This window comes from Eimeria mitis, genomic scaffold, assembly GCF_000499745.2.
Source record: "Eimeria mitis Houghton genomic scaffold, Emh_scaff1485, whole genome shotgun sequence".
NCBI lineage: Eukaryota > Apicomplexa > Conoidasida > Eucoccidiorida > Eimeriidae > Eimeria > Eimeria mitis.
This window is the reverse complement of record NW_024014283.1, coordinates 1-10888: the sequence shown is the minus strand read 5'-3', so window position 1 is coordinate 10888 and position 10888 is coordinate 1. Positions and strand designations below refer to the sequence as shown.

Here is a 10888-nt window from a genome sequence, read left to right as displayed (position 1 = left end):
ACGTAAACCTGGAGCCTGGCGGATTGGTTAGAGGGTTGTCGGACCGCAGTTTTCCCGCCGAAATTGTCGAGGCGGCTCCAGTCGCCGCCATGGGCCAAAGCCCTTCATACCCCAGGTCGAACCCATCAACTTCTTCCAGCTCGACCTATACAGATAACGTAGCAGACAAAGAGACACTTGTAACAGCCACAGCTGCGGTGCAACATAAAGCGCACCCACGAAATCCCGTGCTGCGTGCTCGCCATACGCCAAATGTTCTGAGAGAACATTTCAGGCTCTAAAAGGGGAATGGGAAAGTTAAACCAGAGCTGGCTCGTTTTCAGCAACCGACACCGCTTGCTTTAGTTGCATCTTCACACACTCACACACACACACTTGCCGAAATGTGAGTCTAAAGCAATTGCCGATAATTCTTGCAGACCCCAAGTTGCTTGACTGTGGCGACGGCCCGTAAAGCAGGGGAATAAAACCATACATGAGCCAAGAAGCCACACCAGCTTTACTCTTCAGCATAAGGATATCCACTGGGAGGCCCGAGTCTGGAAGTGCAGCTATTGATGCTGGAGACAAAGTCGCCTGTTCAGCTTTTGCCAGCTCATAGCTAATCGAGTTGAAATTGGAGAGCGTGGGCGCCAGCGCGGATTTCAACGGGGACGCGATACCGTCTGTTGCCTCAAATATCTTCGTAATCTCCAAAGCATATGCGAGGAAAAGTAGGAGTGCCGCCAGATAGAGCAAGGAAATGACAAGCTGGCTAACAGGCTGCCTTTGCTTTAGCAGTTGCTGTACTTCCTCTACGTTTTTGGCTGATTCCTCAAATCGAATGGGAAAGAGCCGCCTTCTAAACATCTCCCTCCTCAAAAGTGGAGTTTGGTCCCTAAGTACATCTCCGAGACTAGTGGGGTGTGGGTCTCCCAAAAGTAGTCGTTTTTCTAGAGACCTCCGCTTCGCCCTGTTCTCTTCCCGTGTACGGGGGGTCATGTGCGGTGGCACTGGCGAATTACATTGTTTGCGCTCCCTTAACAACGCAGCCGTTGCGGTTTCTGTATCTCTTGCTTGTAGGGGATTGTCTGTTAGGGAGGAAACCACATCTTGTACTTCCCCGTGGGGGCTAGTCCAAGTCTTTTGCGCCATCGAATGTAGTCCAGACAAACTACAGTAGCAAACTCCCGCGAATGTAGGAGTGGGTGAAAATAAGGACACACTGCATACCGAGGCGTAGAAACAGTGAAATGATTGCTGAGTCGCCTCATTTTTCGTACGCCATACTAATCAGTATCTGCTGACGACACTGCTGGATCGTTCGGCAGTGTCCCATGGGGTTCAGGCTCTCTGGCCCCGGAAAGGGCTCAGCAAGAAATGGTGAAATCTCGACTGTTGATAAATATGGGAAAACGATGTTCCATATGTTTTCTGCTGGGGTAGTCAGGGAGTAGGAAAACTTGTGGCCCTCTCCCAGCGGCTGCCGACGGCGAACCGGTCACCTGTCTGTGGTAGTGCCCAGTGAATGCCGCCGTGTTACACTGCAGCTAATGCGACCAGTAGAACTGGGGGGAGCTGACAAATAACAATTTTTATGCATTGATGAGACGCTGCAGCCTAAAATTTTTGACGCTCCATTCAGTGTGAGCAGCGCAAAAAATGCGTAGTAATGTGCTGGCAAGCAGCAGTGCCAGACCGGCTAAAACCAGGTGCTCTGCAGTCACTTTGACAGGTTCCAAGGAAACGAAATTTTTATACCAAATATATTTATCGGATGTTATCCGTGAACACTGAAATTAACCTCTCGTTGGGCACCCACGACCTGCCGTCATAGACTCTTCATTGACGCCTTCATCGAGGCATCACCTAGGCTTTGGCCCTCATTGCTGTTTCGTGCCCCTCGCAGCTCTCTGAATCCGCAGGTTTCGGTGCGCCAGAACCTCTGAAGGAATCTTGGGAGTTGTGCGAGTCCATGTCGAAGTTAGATTCGTTTCGTTCGATGCGTTTGAGGCAATGCTTTGGTGAGCAAGTGTGGCTTTCAGTGTGCTCCGGAATTCAACTTAGAATGGCCTTTCACTGAGGTGAAATTGCCTGGAAGGGAAGCTGCTTCAGGGGTGCTCCCCCATTCAGTTCCCGGTTGTGATGTGCATGTGCTGCCTACCCTCGAGCCAAAACTAGCCCAAGCATTCGTGGTATCTAGCTCAGTCTTCATCCGTCAGTTTACTTCCTTGGTCACTATCTTAACGGTATTCTCGTCCAACATTCCTGTGTTCTGAAATGGAAAAGGTCNGAATTGTCGGTATATACTCAATCCAGCTCTTTACCCTTCACTTAAGGGAGCTTTTCAAAGTTCTTCGGCAATGGCGTTGGCAGTCAATGCTCTTCGCAATGCAGCAGCTGCCTCCGCAAAGCCAATGCTTGACCACCGTCGCAAACCAGTAATCCCTCATCGGTGACACTTTTGTTATATCATGCCTTGCCAGCACAAGACAAATGACGCGTACAATCTAGGCATGAGAAGCGTTTGCGCTCTTCACACGTTACTTTCGTTTTACTAAAAGAGAAAATGCCTCGAGCCAAAAGTGCTGCCACATATGTGGTGCATCCTGTTCACCACTTGTGCTGCTTCCGGCGCTGCCTGGTCAACACGGGTGCTACGCTTATCCGCGTGGTCCAGCTGCCGTCTCAACAATCCTTGAGCATTCTAGCTTTACGATTCTATGCGACGAAGCGTAAAGAACATAGAGATACACGCCGCCAGTTCTATGCACTGGCATGCGGCATGTATTTTTACCTCATAAGTCGCCGACAAGCGCTTGAATCGATATCCCTTCGCTGTTTAGAACTTGTTCTACGCAGTGTAAGGCCTTGGTACTCTCTTCTAATTCCTTCTTTAACAAGACAGCGTTGGAGGTCTTCGCCGTGTGGCCCTTTTTTAGCTTCGGTTTGGACTTTTTTTCAACCATTTTGCCGCTGACTTCAAAGACCAGGGCGCCACTCAGCATTTCAGCTGTGGAATCATCGACTCCTATGGTGAAGCTCTGCATACAACAGAGCCGGGAAATGTCGAAACATGAATTCCATTTTCTCTCATACTGTTTTTCTCGTGAAAGGCAAAAAATCAGCTGAATATGATGATGGCTGCTGAGCGTAGTCTATGCGTTTGCTGCCCATGATGGCCTGGGGAAGAGCCTGCAGGCTGACAAACCCTTGAATTGTTGAAAACAGGATTGCGGGAAGCTTGTTCTAAGGATATCATCGAAACATCTGTCTCCCCGTCCAGCCAGCGGTACATAATCTGCATCGTAGAAGGCTGCACGCTGCGTACATTATTTATGCTCAAATACTTCTCAAACGTAAAGCTGCTGGCTTTGCAACATTTCCGCATTAGCCACTCTAGAAAACGCCTATCTTCTTGCCTGAGGGTGCTTGCAAAGCTTTTCTGGCAGATCCTTTGCCGAGTGAACCGTTATTGTAAGGGTCATCTCGTGACCTTTAATGTCTACTACTGATTGAAGAGCATCTATGTCCACTTCGTCCTCAATGTGATCCTGACTGGCGGCTCAACAACAATAGCACCGGACAATTTCCTCTCATTACATTGCTTGATCGTACCTTGCGAAATATTTGTGTGTAAAGGGGCGAATGATGAAAATTAATTAGAGGACGCTGCGAGCAGCCCTAGCCTGCCCTACTCAATTTGTGCAATTTATGCTGTCGTACCCGTCAGCTTCGTCGGAGTTCGAGGTAACTTCAATCCCAACGGAAAGGGTAAGCTTGCCGCACACTTTCCCGTTAGCATCAATGATTGGGAACACCTCTGAATCAATAGGCAAAAGGCAGCGAATTGTATCAAGGTACAGGTAGGTCTCCCCAATTACCTGAAATGCACGTAACGAAAGCTCGCTTCAGAGCAGAAATTGAAGGGAGCAACATTTCGTAGACTGGGCTGCAAAAGAGGCGCTGACGTCCATGTATGCCATCAAATCGCTTGCATGTTGAATGTATGTCATATTATGTACCCTTTCTATAGGCATATATATATATATATATATATATATATATATATATATATATATATATATATATATATATATATATATATTATATGCAGCTTCAGCGCAGCCTTTCTACTGCGTTGCGCTCACCTGGTAGCTATCCATATCCAAAGCGAAAGGATCTGTTCCGCCCTCTTTTATATATGATTCTGTCCTTGGCCCAGCCGCCCATTGTGTGTACAGTTCCCTCATTTCGAAAACCTTTTTTTCGAACAAATCCAAGTTCCATAGCTGCACAACATCTGAGTCCACTCTCTGCACGCGGATTACGATCTCTGTTTGTTGTAACGATGTTCCGATTAGGGTGCTCCTTAGGCATCCAGCGCTCCTTAACTTGGTGTTTAGCTTGAGCGAAAAGTAAACGCCCACTCCAAGTTCCTGGGCATATCCATTAGCCTCTTCTACAAGCAGCGCTGTCTTGCCTATGACCTCTTGCAGAAAAATATGAGCTGCCCTCTCAGCATCTTGCCGTTTTGCCTCTTCACTCTGTTCCCTCTCCAATAGCAAGCGCCTTGCCCTTAGCTCGTCTTCTTTTCTGCCTAATTCCTGCAACATAGCTTGTTTTTCAGCGGCAACCGCCTTCAGTTTTCTCTCTGCTTCAGCTTGGTCTTCTTCACTAGCGAGAACGAGAGCTTCCTTATCCTTGACCCTCCTAAGTAGGTCCTTCTTTTCAGATTCGAAAAGCTGTATATCCGCCTGTAACTTTTCCCACTTTTCCTGGTATTTTAGATCAGCCAGCTTGGCCTGCGGGGTTTGTTGAGTCGCGCACTCATCAATAACATCTTTCGTCACCTCTCTCATTCCCTCTTCCCACGACGGCAGTGTCTTGTCCATATCCGTTGGGTCAACGAAGACGTACATATTGTTATGTCCGAATATTACCCTATCCTTGTGTTCCAAAAGCTTTGACTCGTTCTCCCCAAGGATAATTCCGTTGATGGAAGTCTTCCCATGTGCGGTTAGCACCACTTCATAAGCTGTTTCACCGCTGTCGTCTCCTGCGTCTTGAATATGTCTTACATCAATGACAGCGTGCAGAGGAGATACTCCAAGCCCACCGATGCGGAAATTAGGCTCATTATTCCCCCCAGGCTTCCCAATGGTGCTACTTCCTTCCTGCAGTGCGAAAACGATCTTTCCGGATAGCAACGGGTCTTCATTGAGGTTGCTGAGATAAGGTAGCGTTAGTTGTTCTGTATCCCAGACTTCTACACCTGTGGGTCTCCTTTTTTTTGCGGCTTCTAGCTTATCTTGCCATGACATTGTCATTTCTTGTAAGGCCCTTCTGTTCGCCTCAAGTTCCTCTTCGTATTGTCTTCGGAGTTCCTCCACCATCTGCGGGTCAGCCGCTGCACCCGGCGCGGTATCTGGCAAACCGCCACCCATAGCCTACAGGCACTCGCATATTACATGTAACACGTTGAACCAAGTTGCTACTGTGATAATGAGATGCAAGTTTTTGCATGGCGGTGATGCTGTTGGATGTGCTTAGTCATGCGGAAACCTCAGCCTATGGCAATAACAAAAATCGTGTCCACAGGCGTATTGAAGGCAGGCAGCAGAAGGGAGAGGAGTGTTTCTAACATCATGTCAGAGGAGTATTTGTAACACCAGGACAAGGCTCTGTGGAGAGCTGAACAAGCTTCTGCTTGTCTGCGAAAGATGGAATAAATGACGCACGGTCTTCAGCCTTTCGTTTTCTTCTCGAAGCTCCCGAATAAGCTTCTCGAGGGGGTTCTCATTCACAGTAGCTTCGTTTTTTATTTGCTTGACACGATCTGAGGTAGCGTGGAGTTGCAAAAAGATGAGTTGCAAGCTCTGTTTTTTCGAAGAATTTTAAGCAAAGCCGCCTTACTGCGCAGCTGGGACTGTTCGGCTTTACCACGAATGCCACAAAATTTAATGCTGCACAGGAGCTGGTTACCTGCGTAGCGGAGCGTGCTCAGGGTTTCTTCATAATTCACTGTGGCTGGAGATAAGGCTGCAATCATGCACGTCTTGCTGTTGCCACCAAGAGCCGTCTGCAAGATGCGGGTGAGAGCAGAGTCCCTATACGGCACAACCTACAGCCAGAAGAAATGCATCTGAGATGATCATAAACGAGAGGAAAAGCCCTCTTGGCTCCGTCGACTTTAGGCGAGTGCAAAACACATATCTCGCGCGTTCCCGCTAGCGACGCCAGGAGTTCAGAATGCCACGATCGCTCATGATGCCCCACAAAGAACTGCGCTACTCGTAGTCAGGCCTCAGAGGCATTTGCTGGCGACATGAAGTGCTTGAAGCACTGGCTGAGTGTTCATTGTTTTGGGGGAGTACTCCACTTTTCAAATAAAACCAACCGTAGTGTTCCGGTCGAATTAGGCAGGAGTGCTACAGCTTGCAGACGAGCGGAAAACTCACTAAAGAGAGGATGAATCGGCCCCTTTAACAAATTGTGCTCAGCTTTACAGGTGGGACACTTTCCATTATTAGAGGTACTTCGTAGTTTCCACTGGTGCACTTGTGGATGCGCAGTGCAGTACTTAGCTTGGAGGCTTGGAGCCTCAAGTGTGCCTCTCACCTGACCCGGTTTGAGCTTCCCAGCTGCTTTGTCCGCAAGAGCAGATATGACGTTTCCTAGAGCACTCAGGCTCTGATTAATAGCACATCCTTCTTTCAAACGGTCACCTGTTGCACCCGTAGACCCAGCCCTTTCACTCCCCGCAAGGTCCACCAAGCTTATCTCCGAAGATTTCTGTGAAACTGGCTCTCCGCTGCCAGCTGCAAAACCCCACACATTATGGAGAGCGCATTTGCTGTCACGGCAGTTTCAACTGTCACAACAACTGAGGAGAATCTTATTCTATGGAAAATACGATGGAATTCGTTCTCAGTTCACTCCCGCAGCTAGCACCAAAGTAAGCGAGTAAGAAGATCCGTATGAAAACTACTGCTGATTCCATTATCCAGAGATTGGCGCAGGTCTGCATGTCTGTTAACCATTAGACCTTCATGCAGGCCTTCTGGAAATGTCTCGTCCTCCAGTAGCGAATTGTACTGCCTGGCCTGCCTCGCCGTCGGGGATTCACTTGCGCAGGGAAGCGTCGACGCACCGTCTACGGTAACTTGCCGAAAGTTAATTTGTAGCACAGTATGTGCACGCGATGATGTCGCATTCATGAGCGTCGCTCCAACCGTCCGATTGGCTGTTCCTGCAATTGCAGTCAGCCAAGCTAGCCGGCTGCGCCTCACTAAAGCGTTAGGTGTTCTAAACATTCACATTCACATCCGAGTTCACGCATACGGATACATCTATAGGGAGGAAGCTTTAATGCAGTCTCTGTCGCTTCGTCGTATCTAGACGAGAATTGTTAGCAGGCTTTTACTTCACTTCCATACTATGGGCGCACGGCCCCTACGGAACCAGAAGCAGTGAGAAGGTTCACAGACATCGTCTACGCGGCTGATTCGAAACACGCGTGGTCCCCACCTTCATCAAGCTTTGCTTGGATAGCAGCGTACGAATCAACAGGGCATTTTGTGAGGTCTTGTACAAACGTCCCCAGCTGTGGGGTATGTCTGATTTTGAGGCCTCCCTTGGGCCTTTTTTCTATGGGCATCAAAAGGTCCTGCACCTGTTCGTTATATATTTCAAGCATGCTGATTTGCACCTCGGCTAGTAGATTTGGGTCTGTATTTGCACCGATACGCGCGAATATCTCCTCGCATGCACGCACAATGATGCCTTTGTTTGCTCCGTATCCAACCATAGAGTAGCTCTTCCCAGCCCCAGTCTGGCCATAGGCAAACAGACATGCATTGTAGCCTTCGTAAGCGTTGTTGAGCACATCCTTCCCAATTTCGTTGTACAAACGTTGCTGATCTGCGTATTTCGAGCTAATGGGACGGGAGTAGCCTGTTTCGTCGTTTTCAAAGCCATCGTGGGACCAGTAGGAGTAGTCAAAAGAAAATGTTTTCTTCCCGCCCTTGGGATCTTCGGCGTTGTCAATTGTTGTGGCCTTCCCCTCCATACTAATGCAGAGCTGCGCGTTCATGTTTTTCTCACGGTCATTGAAGGGCCGTACACGAACTGCCACTTTAACTGACGACATTCTCTCTTTTCCTTCTGTGAAACGCTCTTATGTTCTTATGTTGCTTGAATCTCAAGGCGCAGAAATGGGCTAAGCACCTGGTTTTCTGGTGAGAGGCAGCACCTCCCGCCTGGGCTCACACGAACGAATTGACCGCCAGTCCAGAATGGGTAAGTTTCCCTACTGTCTCAAGATACTTTTAGCAGATATTTATGGTAGGCAACCAGGTGGTCGGAGTATTCTTGACCCCCGCCTATACTTTCCGATGGATCGGTCCACGCCAAGTGACCCTACGAGTGTTCTCAGCACAACCCGCAGTGGACTTGGCATCCGCCTACAAACGCACAGCATAGCTGCTTGTCCAGCTTCCTAACCTTTTCGCCTATTACGGAATAGCGATTACAAAACAAGCTCCTACGGGCGGCCACAATCGGCGTCGCGTCTCCGTTCCGGTGCGCAGTGGAGGTGTACGCTTCAGGCGAGCGAAACAAACTGCAAGAATATTTCAAAATATGCATTTCACCGTAGTCCCTNGATGAATTTCACTGACGAATGGGAGCCTACAAGTAGCTGTAACGTGTGTTTTTGCTCCGTGCTGAAAGGCCGCCAATGCACACTTGGTAGCGGGCGCCTACTGAGCTTCAATCAGCTGATAAATAGGGTAACAAAACAATGTTTACATTGTGCACTTGTTTTACTGACAATCACCGCCCCTCGGTTGGTCGTAAGGAGCTGCCGTCTAACAAGCGGCCTACCTATGATGAGTGCTCGATTGGGACAGTTCAACCTTCGTGTATAGACCAACATCCTTTTCCCGCAAGTAAAAACCAGGGATGCCGTGTTCCTCAATGTACCGATGAGCAAACAGCGATTCCGCGGCCTAAACTAGTCATTGGGAGCTCATGCCGCTTGCACGGCACTTGAAGACCCCGCTAAAAAGGACTTCTGCGCAAGTACCTTCCGCAGTGCCTTTAACAAGAAATGTCAAGCCCCAAGAGTAGTACTCGAACAAGCTTGGATGATATGAGTGAAATCGTAAGATGCCTTCACTTAAGTGCCCCCATAGACTTCAAGGGTCCATTACAACTTNCTAGGGGGCTCACAGTTGCCTCTTGGTTCCCAGAATTTTTAACGCTTATTCGTAGCTTTACGGCATCGACTTGGACCTCTACAATAGTCTACGTTTTCGTCTAGAACCTACCTCAAACGCCCGTACCGCCCTGCAGAGTTATCACCGGCTTCGTCCCAGTCGCTCTCCATTTTCGAAGTGAACAATCCAAAGAAATCTCCAGCTCACTCCATAGGAGTCAGCCTTAGAAGTCAAGGTCTTTGCCACTGAGATAGGCCCTCAACGGTAAAATGTCTCGCTCTAGCTGGATTTGCAACCGCATTCCATAATTGGCATGAAACTCGCGATTTGTCGGTAAAAGTCATTTATCGCACGCGAGAAGCTCCTCATGTAGCGCATCAGCGACATGTGGAAGTAGCTCTTCCAACGTTAGTCTTTACAGAGCATTAAGTAGTTGGATTTTAAGTATCCAAAGAGAGAAGAACTGCACGCAATCGAGCTGAATGTACGTGCCTTGCAGTGCCCCTGAAAATAAGTCTGCAACAGCCGAGAGCTAGAACGTAAAATAGCAGCTGCAAACTCGACTTTTGTCGTACTTCAGGGCCCAGGCAATTCGATGACAGTTGTGTTGATGAGGCTGAAGTCGTTCCACGTTGTTTGCCCCTTTCTACAGGATAATATATTTTAAACTTATCAGTGACGACCTTCAAGCCTGTCAGTTTCTTGTAGATCACCCTCCATTCGGGACTCGAGAATATTCAGCTCCCGCTTTTGTAACTGGAGTTCCCCTTCCCTGTCTTGCAGTGCCTTTTCAATGTATTTTATATAAGCTGTCAGCCTCTGCTGCCCATTGACCACCTGAGAAGTGTAAACTGACAGTTCATGTCGCAGATGGCCCTCTTGTTGGGCTACTTCGTGCGAAAGCCTGAAGACTTCTGTGTACGTCTCGTTCTCTAGCTGGTGGAGGAGAGAAACCATGTTGCCGCTGCCAAGGCTCAACTGAGTTGCCATCGTGCGGAACCTGTCAATAAAGAAAGCTGCTTCTTGAGCTGCATATACACGAACTTCATCTGGCAACGCAGCATATTGCTCGTCGGATAGGGCACTGGTGACCACATCGGGAGGCAGTTCCACAACTTTCAGCGGCTTCTCCCTTCGCCTCCTTCCGGCCTCCTGTATCTTTCGCAGCTCATCTGCCTCATCTTGTTGCTCAGTGGCCGTCGCCCTTCCGAAATTCATTGAATCTTCTTGTTCCTGCTGCTGCTGCTGCACTGCTTTCTTTGAACCAAATTTGCAGAGAAGACCCGCAAAAAAGATACGCACCGATTCAAGTAGTGAACGATGCTCAATCTTCCCAAGCCTCTCCATTTCTTTGATTTCAGCTGAGCGGAACGCCAGCGATCGGAGCAGAACGCACAGGAAGAAACTGAAACAAATCACGCCCATGAAAAAGAGATAGGGGAAAACAAAGGCCCCAGCTATGAGACCATTCGCGTGGAAGAGTTGCGATAGGGGGTAAAAACCCGTTGTGAGCATAATCGTGGAAATAAAGGAATCCTTGAGAGTTGAGTATGCCTCCAGCTGGTGTCCAAATGATAGAAAGCATAAATAAGAGAAGCCGACGAATACAAGTATCGTCCCCATCAAAACCTGGATCATCTCTTCCGCTGCAGAAGCAAGCGCGAAGAACATAAGGGTTACCCGTTTGC

General features: G+C 48.6%; 3 protein-coding genes across 3 annotated transcripts; all 3 read right to left on the bottom strand.

Annotated features, from left to right (window-relative positions):
- Positions 1 to 27: 27 nt before the first annotated feature.
- Positions 28 to 981, bottom strand: EMH_0038030 (uncharacterized protein; the record flags this gene model as incomplete). Its single annotated transcript, XM_038022295.1, has 2 exons — positions 28 to 145; positions 476 to 981. 2 exons carry the CDS (start codon positions 979 to 981, stop codon positions 28 to 30), a joined length of 624 nt encoding a protein of 207 aa, XP_037878149.1.
- Positions 982 to 2777: 1796 nt separating this feature from the next.
- Positions 2778 to 8131, bottom strand: EMH_0038010 (kinesin, putative; the record flags this gene model as incomplete). Its single annotated transcript, XM_038022294.1, has 9 exons — positions 2778 to 3023; positions 3191 to 3302; positions 3706 to 3863; positions 4131 to 5429; positions 5721 to 5818; positions 5965 to 6103; positions 6601 to 6800; positions 7133 to 7231; positions 7510 to 8131. 9 exons carry the CDS (start codon positions 8129 to 8131, stop codon positions 2778 to 2780), a joined length of 2973 nt encoding a protein of 990 aa, XP_037878148.1.
- A 1741-nt stretch (positions 8132 to 9872) lies between these two features.
- Positions 9873 to 10871, bottom strand: EMH_0038000 (uncharacterized protein; the record flags this gene model as incomplete). The annotated part of the gene is made up of 1 exon (XM_038022293.1): positions 9873 to 10871. The coding sequence occupies one exon, from the start codon at positions 10869 to 10871 to the stop codon at positions 9873 to 9875; it is 999 nt and encodes a 332-aa protein (XP_037878147.1).
- Positions 10872 to 10888: the final 17 nt, after the last annotated feature.